The sequence below is a fragment of the Danaus plexippus genome, chromosome Z (assembly GCF_018135715.1).
Source record: "Danaus plexippus chromosome Z, MEX_DaPlex, whole genome shotgun sequence".
In the NCBI taxonomy this organism is placed as follows: Eukaryota; Metazoa; Arthropoda; class Insecta; order Lepidoptera; family Nymphalidae; genus Danaus; species Danaus plexippus.
Genome location: NC_083559.1, coordinates 6265767 through 6284295, shown reverse-complemented (window position 1 = coordinate 6284295; position 18529 = coordinate 6265767). Strand labels below are relative to the sequence as shown.

Genomic DNA, 18529 nt, shown 5'->3' with positions numbered 1-18529 from the left:
GTGACGTCTCATATTCTATGACGCCTACAGCTTCCTGGCAGTAAACTCGCTCCTTTCGACAAGGACGGACGTCTACCAAGCGCAACCCTGGCTCGTTATTCCGACTCCACCACAATGGTAATCGCCGAGTCGACTAGTGAGTGAAAAACCGATATATCTGTATTAATATTTTATAAAGTCCCTTATACCTTATACCAGTTCGACATATTTCATTTCCCATATCCATTTTTTATGATACCATAATGGACATTACCGCTCCCCAGGTCAGTCGTCCATCAATTATCCCTTGCGTGTTACCTTTACAGTAATTATTTTACAAAAACTTATAGAGCTAAAAGCTATAAAGACAAATGACTACGTTAATCGAGATGTCTAGCAGACAACAATTGTACCCGATTATCACAGCCAGTAGGACACTTTGTTTCATAGAATTCATAGAGCTATTATATTTTTTTAATATTTTATATCTTTCCCAGCCAACGATGATACTGATTCTGAATCCAAGACATGTGGTAAAATTTTGGTGGTGTTATCCTGGATATTGGTAATAGTGACAATGCCGTTTTCACTGTTTATATGCTTCAAGGTATATTGGTTTTTGTATTCTATTATTTACAATTCAAATGCTATGCGTTTTTATATTTTTTATAATATGCAGGTCGATAATTAGATCTTCATTGCTTGAAAACTAAAGAAATGTTATACCAACAATTGAAAGCACACAAATTACCAAGCAATACGATTTAATTATTGTTGCATTCACTGACTGATATATATATAAGTAGGTTTTATTTTGCTTCGAGGAAGTTAATCTTAAAATTTGAAAACTTAATATCCACGAAAGGCCAGGTCATTAATGAAGGTACTTAGATTTAAGTAGTGTCTGAGTAGTGTTTATTATTTTAACCTTTTAAAATTGCCTTAAATCGAATATGTCATTGAGTCTGTATATATATCTTTTTCTTATATCTATTGTTTAAATTTGACATTATTCTTCTCAGAATAATATATATGTATCCATTTCTTGCTTTCTTGCGAATAATTTTTTTTTTGAGATCAAATATTTTTATATTTTTTTTTTGAGATCAAATATCTCGTCTGCCCGTGATCACTGTTGCTGCAAAGTAACGGAAACTTCGGGAGTATGTCGTTTTTAAAATAATTAAATACGCGTAGTAATCCGAAAAATATTAGTTTCATTTATTTTTATACTATTTTATTCAGCGAAAAAATAATTAAATTTTTTTTCGATGTGTATCATTACACTGAAATAATAGTTTTCTACGGTCTTAGTTGCAATCATAAAGATTCATGAGCAAGATAATAGTATACATACATAACACATTTTTGCTCGTTTTCACCTTGCTGCAATTAATTCCTCCGTCGTAACTTACAATTGCTTTTTTTGCATTTTCCCGAGTTCCCTGCATTACCTTTAGAAATTAAGTCACTGCTTCATTCATATTCATTTTCATTTCGTTCTACACACAAACATCAAAGAGGAAAGTTCGTACCTAAATAACGTATAATTTCATGATGACTTCGGAATATTCATGGTTCTGTTTATATTGTGATCTTATATTGTAGATATTTTATGTAAATAATATATTGCAGTTCCACTGACCCATACTTGACTTGTAAAACATTGACTTAGCGCGCTTCTTTTTAATTACAGCACCGTTCGCAAGCATTTTACAGTAAAGTTAAAACGTATTTCAAATACAGATTTTAATTTAAAAATCTCAATGTCTTAAAATATATTGTACGGTAAAGGAAGTTTTCTGTGAATATATTCATTTATTCAAAATAAATATTAACATGAAAAGTAATTGCCGAATTAAATAACAAAAAAAAATGAATTTTTAACTTATATGAAGTTTATTTAATTCCTAAACTACACTACTAACTATGCAAGTAACTATAATAAAAGGAGCACAAATAAACCCAAAGCGACGAATTAAAAGATTACAGATGAACCGAACATTAATAAAACTTCTCTGTTAAATTTTGTTGATGATAATTGATATAATAGCTGCTATACATCTATAATATATAGTAATTTGAATTTGAAATTCAGTAATAAAATGATAAAAAATACTTCAGGAATCATACATACATACATAGATATGTAAGATTACTACATACGTATGATGATAGGTACATACGTATGTACATATTCATACGCACACATCGCTTCCTGACTTAAACAAAATTTATTTAAAAGTAAGCTTCAGTAAAGGTATAAAATTCAAGTAAGTAAAGTGGAAGAAAAATTATTTAAGTGACGTAGTGATATATAAAAGCTTAGTAAAGCTGTGGAACCAGGAAATTCCAGAAGTCGCAGATTCCATTCCTGCTGTAATACTCGTAGATGAATTTAAGAATTATTTCACTTTTATAATGGGATAATGGAAATCAATGTAAAATTTCAACGCCTATAATAACATTGTTAGTGTTTTCAAAACAGTTATGATGAGATGATTTAATTTTAAAGAACGCGAAAAAAATATTAAACATAATAATAAAATAAATTTCAATTTCTAACCCCTTATTCTATTTTACAACCAAGGAGCGAAAGTAGAAATATTTTCAAGAAATTCACAATTGTATTTCTACCGTTTTTGTCACCTGTTTGACCAAAAAATAACTTTACATTTACATGAAAATAGGTCAATAAATGAGCTAAATGTACTCTAAGTGTACCTTTTCTCTTGACCCACATTTGGTGGAGAAGTTTGATTTTCATATTAAAGCCCCTAATCGCTGACTGGCAGTTTTAGTAAATCTTATTAGCTATGAGCTATTACCAGAACAAATATTGTAATATCTTAATACCTAAGTATTATAAAAATCTTTTATGTTTAATATTTGAATAACACAACAAAAATTCTGATATTTAAATTTAGGAGCAAGATCAGCTACCGAGATGTTAGGTACTATATATTTTTTCACGGGCTGCAAAATATTGCACATCTAGCAATGGCAATTGAGCCAATACCTCTTCATTGTATTGTCACTTATTTTTTGAAAATAAAAAAATATGTATGTTATTGCAAAAGCTAATGAGGTCGATACTAGTCTAGAGACTCGAATAAGTATTCTATTGAATAAGAATTAAAATACTAGCCCATACATAAAAAATAGCAAACTGTTATTAAATGGAATTTGTAAATTCTCTAAAACCGCCATACTGTGTTGATTCTATCCCAGTCGATATTGCCGCTTGAGTCGTTTCTCTTTCAATATCTTGCCACGATTCATTTCATTTCATTATATGACTTCAGCGACTCGAGAACTCCGCAGAATAGTCTCCTTAACTATCGATTGTCAGCTTTAATAAAATATTTGAGAATGTATCTCGGTAAAAATGTAATATTTATCTTCGAATATATTTTCCTTCAGTTCAATATTTATTTTTTCAGTAGACAATTTTTTAAGGCTAATCATATTTCTGAAATCAATCTGTAAGATTGTTTAACTATTTATAGAAATGTAGTTTTAGCTTCTAATTTTAAAATAATAATTTAAATTATATTGTTTTTTTTTAAGTCAACATCAAACTTTGAGAATAAAGTTTTATAGTTTTTATTGTTTTTTGTATAACAGAATATATTCTTTTTTTAATAAAAGACTTATTTTAAGAAAAAACACTTGTACTTGGAAATTTACATATATCATAGCTTTAAGAATATTATATAATCCAAATATAATAATACTATTTATACCGATACAATAGTGGGGTAGAAACATAATGTGAATTTTGAAACTATTTTGTTTAATATCATATGTGATATATTTAAAGTCTACAGTAACATCATAAAAGCTTCCGTTTTGCTGAAATTTACTGCTACTTTCAGAGGAATTTTGAACGCCTGATCTATATTCATACCAGCACTGGTCCATGAAGTTCGCACTTTTGCTGTGAAACTTTTGTTTTATCCCAGCCGTTACAAAAACAAACTCGAATTGTTTGCTTTTACCAAATTTAATTTGAAATATTTTTTCTGTAGTAGAAGCTTTTGTTGATTTTGGAACTTTTGTGCATATTTTTCGAAATCGAATCACTCAATAAAATATAAATCATTGGAACTACATATGATTAAAATCATGATATTCGCAAACTATAATCATTTTTGAATCCCTAGAAATGGTTTTATCCATGTCCGGTCGAGAATTCTTTGTAATGACGTCTTAGTTTAAGACTCTAAAATTAAAAAAAAACTCTACAACACCTGGAAGAAATACTAAAGGAATGTAAAATGAGAATATTCCGAGAACCAAATTATTCCTGAGTTAAAGATTGCAATGAAAAATTTATTTGTCCACTGCTATCATCAAATTCTTCCATTATGATCATCATATTTACTGGTACCTGTTCAATGTCCATAGAAACTTCTTTCCTTGTGGGTAAGTTTCATTAAAAGATTTAAATACAGGTTGTGCAAGAATACGAGAGGGCGGTTATCTTTCGCTTAGGAAGATTACTTTCAGGCGGAGCCAAGGGTCCTGGTGAGTATTGTTGAATTTTTTATCTTTTTTATTTTCATAAGTTGAACCATGATTTTTCAATATAAAAAAGAATGTTTGAAAAAGTAACACATATTTCGCACTTAATATTTAATAGAGAACATATATTTGTTCTGCGGCTTTCTATATACTTTGTGTAAATAAATTTTTCTCAATTTTTTCACTTCAAAATAAATTTAAATACAGTTATTGAAAAATAAATTTAATAAACAGAGCCAAACAAATTTTTAATAATAAAAATTGAATATATGTAAATATTTCATGTGGTTGACAATTAGGTACCATAAACTCTGACTAAATCATACTTAATTGCAGGCATATTCTTCATTCTGCCATGCATAGATTCATACGCACGTGTTGATCTCCGTACTCGAACATATGACGTACCACCCCAAGAAGTAAGTGAATAAAATATTGGTGAATTTAATACAAGCGAAAATTTTAGATATCATTATTGGTGAATAAGAATTCATTTCTGAGTTATGCTTGAGTCTGAACTCCCGCGTACACATTTCAAGTATAATATGTTTGTTAATATGGTTCAATCAAGTCTTTATATCATCAAGTATAATATGGTTAACTACGAGATTTAATTAATTGTCTCCTGAATTGCTCTGGTGATTACGGTTATTACAAGGAAGTTGGAATGACAGAACGTAAATCTGATAAACGTAGTTATTTTTAAATGATTTTACCATTCAAAATATTTCTTGTATAACCTTAAAATTGTAATTGTGGACATTATAATATGATTGCAACATAAATTCAATTAAAATAATTTGCTTTAGGTAGTTTTTAATTGAAACAAAATTTGTATAACTTTAAATGATTGATGTTAAAAGTGGTAGACTCCGGTAACTAACAAATCAATTATTTATAATAATAGCTACAATAGCTATTTTATTTAATTGAAACCTTGGTTTCAATTGTATATTTCTTTTCCATCAATTATAAATTTAACGACAATACGGTTATGTATTTTCCTATCGATTTTATTAATTGTCTTTAAACAGAAGGTGGTTTTTAATTCGATAGTATTTTTTCTTTGCATATTTTAAAGCGATAATGTTGCCGAATGTGAATCGTTTTTTTTAATTTGTAAGTTAAACTGCTGCGGTATTTCCATTTACATTTTAGCAAAATTGGGTCAGCCATATTTGAGAAAATTACTTGTTCAACAAATTATGCGTTGATAATAATTTGGTCTGTGATTTAATTAAATAAAAGTTATAAATTTTAAATATATTTGGTTTGTATAAACTAAGTACTATAAAGAAATAAGCTTTGACTTAAAAACTATTTCTAAATTAACAAATTGTCGCTAGAAGTAACAATCAACAAAGTTATTCATACTTACTTTTAGTCTTTTAAAATGTATAAAGAGTATTTAACAATTAGAGTCGGTCCTTTTACTAACGAATTTTTGCCTCCATTTTTTGCACAATGAAAAAAAACATAAATCTTTTAAAAAGTTTATGAAATTTAACAATATATAACCCAATATCGGTTTTTCCGACCAGGTTCTTACCAAGGACTCCGTGACGGTCTCTGTCGACGCCGTTGTTTACTATCGGGTACACAACGCTACCATATCTATTGCCAATGTCGAAAACGCCCACCATTCGACTAGGCTTCTAGCTCAAACCACACTCCGTAACACAATGGGTACAAGACCGCTTCATGAAATTCTCAGTGAACGTGAGACTATATCAGGGAATATGCAAATATCCTTAGACGAAGCAACCGAAGCCTGGGGAATTAAAGTCGAGCGAGTTGAAATGTAAGTACATTATTCTATACATTTGGGAGACTGCTTCATAAGTGCACTGTTAAACTGGGGCAAGTTCGGGTTTCAGAGAACAAAGGTCTTGATAAAATAAATTTTCTTGGCAGACTGCTGCATAATTACAGTAAATGTGGGTATGTAAGTAATTACTATATATGTATATTTATTTTAGATATTTCATGTATAGGTGTGCGACCAAATATATTTCTAGAAAATTCATCACAAACAAAACTTATTTTTGTATCTTGCATCGTTTTTAAATTCCATAAAACAAACTGTTATTTATTTGCATTCTTTCCATTGAACATATTACATAATTTTATAGATCTATTGTATATATTATCTTTTATCGGAATAAAACTGTACGATTAGATTTCGATTTTGTTTTTGTTTTGTTTCTATTTGTCAGTCTAGCAAAAGAATATGCTCTTTTTTACATAAATACGCATATAACAAATAAATTGTTGTGTAGAAGAGAAAAATAGGAAGAATATGACATACAAGAACTTTTTCAAATTAAAATTGTAATTTATTGTATTAAATTAATCACATTAGCCTCAGAAATTATTTTGTTAACATATCTATTTTCTTCATATATAAATAGCGCAGGGGTTTCATTAAAAATACAAACGTACAAAGAAAGCACATACAATTTAATATATACTCCAAGAACTCATGCATAAGATGTGTAAATTATAAAAAAATATGAAGTTATTACTAAATTTTATTCAGGTTTTAAAATCACTTGAACATTAATTTAGCATTCATACTAGCAACTGTGAAGCGCCTAATCGAATAATCATGGGTACGTCAGAAAAGCGTTACATCATTTTGGTAAATAACTTGTGCTTCTTACTCTGCTGGATCGAAATACAATGGATTACATACAATGAAACACCGTAGGAAAACTGGTTTTCAAATGATGATTAACTCTTCGAAATCGGTGGATCGGTTTTAGAGTAGCGATGATACAGACCGACACACAAATGCACAGACAGACGTATACACAGGCAGACAGTCATCAACTGAAAACTTCAATCTAAAAATTAAAATAATTCACTATTTCATCAACAACAATACAAAGGCATCATTTCAATCGATAATTTCAACGTGATAGTTACGATATAACCACGTTACAACCTGACAAACGTCGTCGATTGTCGATAATCATCCTTTATTCATTCGAAAATAGAATGAGTTCTCAATTTAAACGTCTTGGAAATAAAATGAAAGAAAGATAGAATTTTATTTAGAGAAGTACGCTTAAGTGATAATAACTAACGTTAATATGGGTCTTCCTCATAAATAAATATGGAACATGAGAATATAACAAAATTAACACCAAATCAAACTGTCATAATATTTATCAAAATCAAAATTCTAAACCAATTTCAATGATAAATATCAATGTAATTCCACAACAACATAGATAATGGGAGAGTTGATTGTGGCTTCGGCAATGGACTAGTATTCAAAACAATCGATATCAACTGTAGTCAATATTATTTGTTATACGGACACAAGCTGTACGTCACACAGGGCAACTATAATTTGGATTTTAACACAACATATTGTAACTTTAATAAATCTGGATCGCGTGGAATACCGTTATTAAATAATTAATTGAAAATGGTCGAGAATTAACTTATATGGAAAAAAATTATCGTGTATACAAATTAGATACTTTCTTATGATTTCAGTATAACTTTAATAATGAAAATTCACTTTCACCTTTTAAGATACTTAACGTTACGTTTTGATTCATGTTGTGGTTAAATCTTCAGACTCAGTTTTTGGGAACCAGGCTTTGTTGCTTGAATTCCGATACAAAGAAAAAAGATAGAGGCCCAAATTGTTTCATAAGTATGATTATTTTTGTTTTTACTCAGTTAAAAAATATTAGTATAACAGACAGGGGCTGTTATAATGAATGATAAAGCTTTAAATAATTCTACTAATTCCCAGTAGCATCGGTGAGCCACATAAAAATTGAGGTGACTAGTTGTCTTTAATATGAAGAAAGTATTTAGAAAAGATTTTGGCTACTTTACATCGTTGTGTATATACTCTTAAACAACAAAAACAGTAACCGATTTAATGTAAACTGGAGGCTTATACAAGAGTTTTATAATGATTTAAGTAGATAATAATAGGAGTAAAAGAACAGAAAAACCAGAAAAAAGAAAAATTCGTTATGTTACATAATAAATGATTTTAGGAAACCTAACATGAATATAAAATTCATGTGATAAGCATGATATTTTGCTTATTATACAAGCTCACATTTCGATCACAAGCCAGTTTGTATTCCCAGTTGACCTATTTCTGCTAAACACATAATAAATAGTGGAAACATTGGTACCCTGTAAGTGATTCCGTTTCTAGGTTAAACAAAGATAAAAGTCAATGATTACAACTTCAGCATAGAACTTTATTTATTTAATACCCCTCAAACTTGCTTTTCGAAATGTCTAACGAAACGACTGCATGGTTTAAATTCAAAGAATATAAATTTTATGAATAATGTATAACATATTATGTCATCAGGATTATTTATTCCAAAACGTTAATCAATGACTATAATGTTTTGTTGATCTCAATATCAATGACTATAATTTCATACAATAGCAAGGATGTCCGTCTGCCGGTACAGCTTCAGCGTGCAATGGCTGCTGAAGCAGAGGCGGCACGAGAGGCGCGTGCGAAAGTTATAGCTGCAGAGGGCGAACAGAAGGCTTCACGCGCGCTTCGAGAAGCATCCGAAGTCATAGGGGATAGCCCCGCTGCTCTCCAATTGCGTTACTTGCAGGTAATATTTTAATTTTAAGGTTGGCAAGCATAAAATATACAATAGAAAGATTTTCTTAAGAAAAACAAATGTAGAGTTATAAATCTTCAATCTTCCAAATATAAAATTTATTTATGAAAATAAAATATTACATTTATGATTATTATAAAAAAACCACGCCTTACCAATACCAAGTGTATGTAATGTTAATTTTATTTTATTTTTCAGACTTTAAATACCATATCTGCAGAGAAGAATTCAACTATCGTTTTCCCTCTGCCCATCGACCTATTAACTTACTTCATAAAAGCGAAAGAAGAATACTAATTATCTTATAATTCTTATATTACACATCTCAATCGAGAAGAGTTGTTCACGTAAGAACAAAACAACTAGGTGTTAGTTAAATGTATAACACACTCATTTATATTTGAAATGTTTAATATCATAGTGATATATTTAAAAACTTTTATTGTAGACAAAAGAATTATATGAATTTAATCTAATTATCATATCAATACCATACTTATTCAACTTTGAAGTTATTAACTGATATATTAATAAATGTTGTATGTTTTATCTAATGGGAGACATGTTTTAAGATTTATGTGTTTAAAATGAAATGTTGAATAAAAATTTGTGTCTTTTATAATTATTTTTTTAAATACTTTAATTATATTGCATTTGATATATCGTTATAAGTTTAAATGTCGTGGACTGATATATTACTAAACAAAAATTTAATGTTTAATAAAAAATAGGACCTGTAGAAATATATGAAGCACCATATTATAACATTCTTAAATCGTAGACGATATAAAAAGAAAACTTTAGAGACGCACTATGTCACACTTATTAAATTCTATTAATATATATTTTGTGGTATACATTTTTTAACCCTTAACATTCGGTCAAAATATATGTTTGAATGAGACCGGCAGCAAAAGGCTTACAACATACAATAATTTGATACCACATCACAGTATACTGTTAAAACTTGCATTGTAACAAGTGCACCAATTTTATCATTTTTATAAACACCGAAATTTATTATAACAACTTACAACAAAATAAATTCTAATATTTACCTTTACAATTAATTTGAAATTTGAAAAATTAAAATTCTCAAATAAAGGCATCTTAATATATTTATTGCATGTTTTAATGATCTTCTCATTTCCAGAATCAAACAAGAATTAAGGTTTTTGGTAATATATTTACATTATAAATTATATTTAAACTTAAAAAGAAATGACGGTCTTTTGTCAAATATATTCTTTTTTTTAGCTATGACTTCAACACAAACTTTCGTATCGATTAAATATCACAAAACTTAATAAGACAACTCAGAAATGAAACTTCAAACTGTGTCAAAATCACATTTAGTTTCTAAGTAATTGTATTTACCTGACAGAAGTAGAGTATTTAAAAAAGGTTTACATATTACACTTACTTACTAACAAACGCTTACTCAGGCATACACAATTACGCAATTTCAATGTAACATATATATGTTGAACCTAATATTACATTTTAAATAATAATTACTAATAAGACATTATACTTATAAGGTAGATCATAAAGAAAATCTGTCATGATTTCTTTGAATTTACGTCTAAATCGCACGTGAAAACAAAGAGATAGACATTTATTCAATATTTATGAAAAAATAAAATTCTTAATGAAAACTGTTAGTAGAATATTTGTATTAATACTATAATCATAAATAAAAATCAACAAATTTAGAGTTGTTAATTAAAATTCGTACTGTCATTATCTTAAAATTATACTAGTTATTAGTATATTAGTGGTTATTTGATAGATAGACTTTTAAATTACTAAATACGTCTGTATAAATAAGTGCATTAATATAATTTAGTAAGCCAAGGCATAAAAACTAGAGCCTTAATACTTCAAAAATTTTACATTCATCTAGAATCACTTGGACATTATTAAAATGGTAACAAAAGAACTCAGTCTCCAGTTATTTTTTTTAAAAAGCGATCGTAGTAGCCTGCAGAATGAAACAAAAGCAAACTCCATTGTTCTAGTATCGATCCGTCGATGATAAATAGCGCCCAACATGGTGTACAGTGCCAAATTGAACTTATCTCACGGAATAACGCTTTCCGGTCTATCAGTGAAGCGAAAGTAAAAAAAAAAAAACAAAATAAATAATTAAACTTTAATATACTACCAAACACTTAAAATATTTAAAAAATATAAGAAATTCTTACAAAAAAAATATTACAAATACCGCCTCCCATTATGCTATGAATTATATTATTTTCTTTCTTGTCCATAAACCTTTATATCTAAATGTTTATTTACGTCTCTTAGAACTACTATAATAGCTTCTTACGTTATTGAGGGTCTTTTGTATATTAATTAAACTTGGAGATTTAGGACGATTATTGCAATATGGAGTGGAAACATCTGAAACTTCCGCAATGTCGGTATCGATTATTTCGTCATTCTTTAACAACATTCCGATGTTTATTCTCAAAAAAGCCCTGTCACAGCGGAACAGAAGGAAAATATTTGTCTGATCAATAATTCTTAACGAAAAGAAGTTATTAAGCTTCATAATTTTCATTCTTATCTGAAATGGTTTAAACTCTTGCAACAATTTATGAGCTTTTTCCTTCAAAAAATTATCTAATTCAATGGCAATCATGTCTTCATTTAGAGGCTTTAGAGCTCCAACCGAATCATCCTCGATGTATTCCGTATTATCAAATTTATCGTACGTGTTAATAAAAACACGCTGTAAAACAGGAGGATCGTTTAGTGAATGCCATTTCCATCGACCCAATGGGGCAATGTTTTTATCAAGCACGAGGCCCTCGGATTGGTTATACTTCAACCTGGAATTATAAGCTGTAGTAATAAAACATAAAAATTATTGGAATATCAATATTAGAAGTAAATTACCTGACATTGCCCTTATGATCGTATATCACACCATTCCCGAGATAGTCGAAGCACGCTAGAATTGTAATGGGTTCATTCTTACAAACATTTGCAGCTTCGACGGAACTGTACACAATATAACGCCTTACCATTTCAGCCCCTTTGTTAAGAAAAAACATATTAAAAGTTTTGTATTTATTTATATTCAATAAAAAATATAATCCAAAATCCGTGTTCTCTATTTGAAAATAATAAAAGTTATGTAATAAAACAAGAATTTTATATCTACGTATATCGTATTATAAAACTGGTTATTATTTAATTTTTACATAAAGCAAACTTTAATATTAAACAAACTTTTATTCATAGCCAGAAAATATTATAAATAATTATTTAATACTTATTTCTATACCTTTCTCTTTCTGAACGTCCAGAGCAACATTTCCGTCCTTATAAAACCATCGTCCACTTCCGTTATCATATATTTCAGCTAACTTTTCTCCGGTGTCATAGAATAAGGATTTACTATTTTTGAATAATTTGAACCAATCTGCAGACATTGATGCCGGTAACATTTTATAAATGTTCATCTAAAGGAAAAAAATAATTAAATTTATCATAATTAAATCAAATATATCAAAATTTATCTACTTGAATGTCTATTATATTCAGACAGATCAAAAAGAAAGTAATAGTATTATATTTCTCTTACCCGACGCATTACTTTATTTGTAGGCAATTTTGTCCAACCCTTGTCAATGAACTCCCGATTAGACAATTCATATCTTATAACTCCAGAACCAATCTGTGGAAAATGTTGTCATTTATTCAATAGAATAACGTTTACCTAATGCGATCTAGGTAATAGACCGCCGGGTCTAAAGTTATAAGTGTATTTTAACATTTTTTTCCACTTATTTTATACAAGTACGGTATGGACTAACACGTACAAAACAAGATTATATATCCCGAATTTAATATAAAATTTATAAGTGATTTTGAAGTTTTTAATTATAAATATTATGTTTATTCGAATTATATTCCTTTTAATTTGCTTTACATAATGATATCGGTGCAACAACATACTTACATACTACATAGATATGTATTAATTATATGTATTGTAGTGATAGGCTTTAATTTATCGGAAAGAGTTCCTTTTTTAAAACGTAGCACATAATAAATCACTTGTATTTGTGATTTTTTTAATAAGCTAACATAAAACAACTATGTTAGTTAATACTCCAGACAGTATTAGTAATGGATTAACTTAATTACATAACGATTGTAATTTTTAGTAGGCTTTTAGTTTGAAGGTTTGAATAAAAATAAGGTGTAACATGGAAAGTAAAGATATCCTAATTAAAATGGCTTTCTTTAAAACATAAATAACATTATTTTAAACAATTCTTTTTCTTAAACAATTCCTGTTAATAAAACAAATAAAGTTATACTTACACCATCTTCTACTATCATTTGCTTTTTATTTTTGTCTTCATAGGCAGTTGATAAAGAAGATTCCTTTATATATTTTGGTGTTGTCAAATCTATTTTAACGTTATATAGCATTGGCAGTTGCAAGGTTTCTTCAGTATGACGAACATGAGGATCACAATGGATTATTTTATTTCCTCTGATCACTTTATTACCAGTAACTGAACGGTTATCTTTACATTCCAATATACTCTCGGAATATTGAGAATCGACATTTTCATCTTTAACTACAGCTTTTTTATTTAAGACAGGTAAATCTTTTATTTCAGGCAAAGTAGGCACCTTTTCTTTTTTAAGTAGGTTCATATTTTTATTTCTTTCTCTTTCTTTTTCTTTTAATAATTCCAACATCTGTAGATACTCAGAATTACGCTTTTTTTTACTAACAGGAGTATTGCTATCCTTTCGCTGAGTTTTTCTTTGTTTCTTTTCTTCCTGGTCTTGCGTGTCGGCCGGTTCAACTTTTTTGTTCGTTTTGGACGGTCGTTCTTTTAATTGTGATTTCGTATCGGTACTGTGTTTAGTAGATTTAATAGACTTTGTAGTTTTATTATCATTTTGTTTTTGATTTTCATCCGTAGTCGTTGTAATTTTTGATTTAGTTTCTTTTTCCTTGACCGCTGGCAATATATTTAAAGAAGCCTTCTCTTTTGGAGCCGAAATTACACTTAATTTATCCAGATCTTCATCAGTCTTACTTTTTCCAAAATATTTACAAATACATTCGCTTTCTGATGACGAGGAAGTACTTAAATCTAATTCAGGATTATTATCAAAACTATTTTTAAATTTGGTAACTAAATCTTCTATAACTTTTTTTCTTTCATTTACATCAAGTCCAGCTTCTGATAGACCAAATAACTGTGGAAATTCTTCTATTTTGGGTTGTCTCATTGAAGATGGCGAATTCATTAAGCTTAATAACTTAGAAAACTTTGTCTTTGATACATTTTCCAAATAATTATTATGTTTACAAATAACATTTTCTCCAAATAGCGAAATAAAACTACTTTGTATCTTTGATATCCATAACCTCAACTGCTCTTCACGATTAGTACGCTCTGCGACTTTATTCTGAAGGAACTTTTCTATTATATATTGGCATCTCTGACATTGATGTTTTTGGTTCGAGCGTTTACAATAATCGCACACTCCCATAACTTCGTTTTTATTTATTATAGATGTTTCATCTATAGCATTTCGGATTCGTTGAATAAGCATTTTACATTTAAAACATTTGGTTCTATATTGGCCTGCAAAAATATTTAAAGTTAAAAGAATTGATCCTTTAGGACTATTTTATACAAATGACATCCACGATAATTTTTAGTAATTGAGTCATACATAAAATGAAAAATACTAGTAAATATCTGGATAATTAAATAAAGTATTAAAAATATGTAAAAGAAATCCATGCAATTAATGCCTATTACTTTGACTTTTCTCTTTTACTTACATAGCTCCATGATATAATCCAACCTTTTAAGATTCTTATTGCTGGTGTTGTGTAAAATTATGTTATTTAAACTATATTCATCGTACGCTTTTTGTTGCTACAAGAAGTTATATTTCTAAATAAAATTTATAACTGGATCACTTTAATAAATACAAAAAAATATTTTACCTTTGAATCAACGTAATAAACATATATTACTAAACCAGAAGTTTTCAAATGGGCAATCTGTTTAAAGTCATCACCTGATGCGTGTTTACAGATCTTACAACTGATGTCCCTAAACAAAAAAAACGAATGTTTAAAAGATATGCATTGTTAGTTTAAATAAGTTTAATTAGTGTATAGGTAGATAAACCTCATATCAAAATATTCTTGTACTTCCTTGATGATCCTTCCAAATGATATGTAATGTATATTACGTTTTTAAAAAATCAGCAACCTCAAATGTGACTATCTAAGGTTTAATTCATCAATGAAACCGCAATTAAAACAATATGAACAACAATTAAAATAGCATCAATAATTAAAAGTAGTTTTTATAAGTAACTTAAGATCAATAAATAAAAATGTAAGCTTTTAGTTATAAAGATAAACTTGTTGATTCAATGTAATATTTTTTTTCATATTTGACATCAATTCAATGAAGATTTTTCTTAAATATTCTCTGTTATAATGTCCAATATATTTACTGTCTTCAGTCTTGTCATTCTAAATCGCTGAGAGATCAGAAAAACATTTCTAAATATTCTTGCCATATCATTATTATTATTAATATAATAAAATATAAATAGCAAGTATAACATTTCGTAGTAGCAGGACTTATATTCTTTTTTAAGGCCTTGTACCTCAAGTTCTTCAATCGTACTAAATCTTTCTCTTTCTCCCTCTCTCTTTTTTTGTTAGTGAGTTTCGAACTAAATCTGGTCAATCCTTCAAGTGACATGACCTCTATATTTCACATAACGTCACCACGTTGTTTGGTTTATAATTGTGATATTACGCTGTTCGAAAATCCGCGAAACTTTATTCCAAAAATTATATGGATTTCACATAATCCTGTACATAACTTAAATTTAAAATTTATATTCGGAAACATCGAAAATTCAGCCCGTGTAATGTTTTGTTACATTAACGTAATTGTCACAAGAAATTAGTTAATTATAAACGAACATGAAGTAATGATTTTAATAATCACGATCTGATTTTCTGATTGTCTATTTAATAACCACTATCTGATTAATATCTTATTAAATTGCCCTTAAATTAGATCATTAACATCAAACCATTTCAAAATATCTTTGAGACCAAATTATCTGGTGAAATGTACTTTTCCTTTTTATTTTCGTTACATAACTGGCAGGCGAGCGATCTGGTTTTTCCTTCTATTTTCCTTAACCTACTTTCTCTAGATGCTATCTTTTCAAATTATTTTTCAGCTTGGATGTTTCAAGACTTCTACGAGAAACAAAGAAAATATTTAAAAAGCCAACGCTGTTCAGCCCCAATTTTCTTTGTCTTCGATTAAGCTTTGAGTACTGTCAGCGTCAACGGAATCGTGGTCTGCCTGGAGCCGGCAGCGGCTGAGACCCGCATTTCCTTCTTGTATACACAACTAGCTATATTTACTTGTTTTTGGATTTTTTTTTAAGAAAATAGTTTTATTTCTCGACTACGGAAACCAATGAAAACGTTTTATTAAATATAGATATTTATGGATTGATGAAATAATCAAGTTTGTTCAAATCTTCACTCGGACACCTTGCATTTTATCCTTACACCTTTACGTTAAAAAGTAACGAAATATATAAACATTACTATACGTGTATATCCATATCACTATTTAAACAACTCTATTCAAAACCTTGAAGATTTGTAGGAGATTTTGTATAAAAGTTTAAAAAAAATCTATCAAACATAAATCATTCAACACAAAATCCTTAGCAATTAAATAAATTCATAAACGGATACCAGAAGATAAATTTACAAGATGAGATTAGGAGATTCATTAAAATCATAATACGACGCTAAACAGAAATAATGAAATCTTATAAATATGCAGAACATTTATTTGTAATACATATAAACCCCTTATACCTACATAAAAAGAAAAAAAATAGTAAATTATTGGAGACACTTCTGCGAATAAAAAATCTAAAAAAAGTAATATAGAAATAAATATTTAGAAAAATCAATAAAACAAAAATATAATCTCTTCAACAAAATTGTTGTGTGAGAGGGTGATATGAACTGGAAACAAAAAATGTCTAAATACGAAACAGTGGTTAAGTGTATTTAAGAATTTCAAAAATAATGCTGATTGCATTGAGCATTATTATAAAACCAAAAATAGGGAGCTGAATAGTCTTCCTTAAGAGACACGAATTATGTAAGCGGTCAGTAACGAAAAATGATATACAGAGAAAAATCTAGAATTATAATTAGTTCGATCAAACATATTTTTTACCTTAATGGCGATCTGTAAAACCATTATTTTATATTTCGTTTAATAATAAATATTTTTTAATTTTACTTACATTATTCTTTTTCGTAAGAACTTCGAGAAAATGAAAGTTTTTCAAAAAAATATTACCATAAATGTAGACAAGTCAATATAGTACGTATATACGTCAATTAATCAACAGGAAATATTAATAATATCGAAAAGTATGTATATGTAAAACTAAAGACAAAAAGAATTAAGTTTAGAATTACTTGTACTGTATTTATAATAGTATTTTTTGAATTATAACTTCTAAAAAATAATACTTAATAAAAAATCTAATTACAATTTGCCTACAATATGTTGGATATACATTTAACTCCCTTAAAATTAATTATTACTTTTAATATATAAACTTAATTGGAATGACTCCAATTTCAAATTATATATTTGTCTAAATTATTTTTATAACGTCAAATACAATGGAAAATCAAAAAACAAACAATTAATTTTTTTTAAATGGGTCGTCTTGACTGACATAAATATGAAACAATAATGTCTCTACTGTTCATAATAGTGCTCAATATTTATATTTGAAAAGTGTCTGATTATAAGTGTACGCAAATTGTGTCTGAGTTATTCACACACAAACTAGTTAGTGACGCTCCATCCTCATAAATGAACGTCGTGCAGCCGGTATAGTGATAACGATTGCTATACAAAAACCGCAAAAAAAGAAAATCGAAAGAAATATTTTTTTCTCGTCATTCTAAGTATTTATTTTTATTTTTATAGGTTAGTTTATTTCTTAATATTTATTTTATATTATTATATATGTGTGTACCACTAGTATTTGTTTGAATTTGTTTTACTACCTAAAGCTACTTAATTCATAAAAGTATATGTTACTTAGTCCTGGTCTGTTCGAAGTAGCCACTCGGCGATAAGACAGCCTTAATTTCTATTTATAATATTAAGCCACAGGATTCAAAGCAAAAATAATAGAGCTGATCGCTGAATGTTTTACTCAAAGAAAATAAACTTCTATAGAACATTTAGGTAGAATATACTGATACAAATATAAAGTGTCCTTGCGCCTTATCCTTGCTTGCTTGTGTCGTAAAT

General features: G+C 28.4%; 2 protein-coding genes across 3 annotated transcripts; one reads left to right on the top strand and one right to left on the bottom strand.

Moving 5' to 3' along the window:
* The first annotated feature begins 48 nt into the window (after nt 1-48).
* Nucleotides 49-10253, top strand: LOC116777985 (band 7 protein AAEL010189). 2 transcript variants are annotated; one of them, XM_032671819.2, is made up of 7 exons: nt 49-136; nt 477-586; nt 4437-4509; nt 4843-4925; nt 6048-6307; nt 8942-9122; nt 9330-10253. In XM_032671819.2, the coding sequence occupies exons 1-7, from the start codon at nt 115-117 to the stop codon at nt 9426-9428; spliced, it is 828 nt and encodes a 275-aa protein (XP_032527710.1). In that variant the 5' UTR covers nt 49-114; the 3' UTR covers nt 9429-10253. The 2 variants fall into 2 exon arrangements, with proteins under 2 accessions (XP_032527710.1, XP_032527709.1); XM_032671818.2 differs by lacking the exon at nt 49-136 and adding an exon at nt 250-408.
* Nucleotides 10254-10916: 663 nt separating this feature from the next.
* On the bottom strand, nt 10917-17587 carry LOC116777632 (uncharacterized). The gene is made up of 8 exons (XM_032671294.2): nt 17499-17587; nt 15133-15241; nt 14965-15061; nt 13473-14761; nt 12727-12819; nt 12427-12604; nt 12036-12174; nt 10917-11968 (listed from the first exon to the last, which is right to left on the bottom strand). Coding segments are annotated over exons 1-8 (2451 nt in total). The 5' UTR covers nt 17501-17587; the 3' UTR covers nt 10917-11424.
* Nucleotides 17588-18529: the final 942 nt, after the last annotated feature.

What these genes read in the sequence shown, in the direction of transcription:
- LOC116777632 (XM_032671294.2), bottom strand. An exon ending in TTTATTACGTTGATTCAAAG is followed by an intron (nt 15,062 to 15,132) that starts GTAAAATATTTT and finishes AACTTCTTGTAG; the next exon opens with CAACAAAAAGCGTACGATGA. An exon ending in GATCATAAGGGCAATGTCAG is followed by an intron (nt 11,969 to 12,035) that starts GTAATTTACTTC and finishes TTATAATTCCAG; the next exon opens with GTTGAAGTATAACCAATCCG.
- LOC116777985 (XM_032671818.2), top strand. Translation starts at nt 351, where the DNA reads ATGACTACGTTAATCGAGATGTCTAGCAGACAACAATTGTACCCGATT. An exon ending in ATGACGTACCACCCCAAGAA is followed by an intron (nt 4,926 to 6,047) that starts GTAAGTGAATAA and finishes TTTTCCGACCAG; the next exon opens with GTTCTTACCAAGGACTCCGT. An exon ending in AAAGTCGAGCGAGTTGAAAT is followed by an intron (nt 6,308 to 8,941) that starts GTAAGTACATTA and finishes TTCATACAATAG; the next exon opens with CAAGGATGTCCGTCTGCCGG.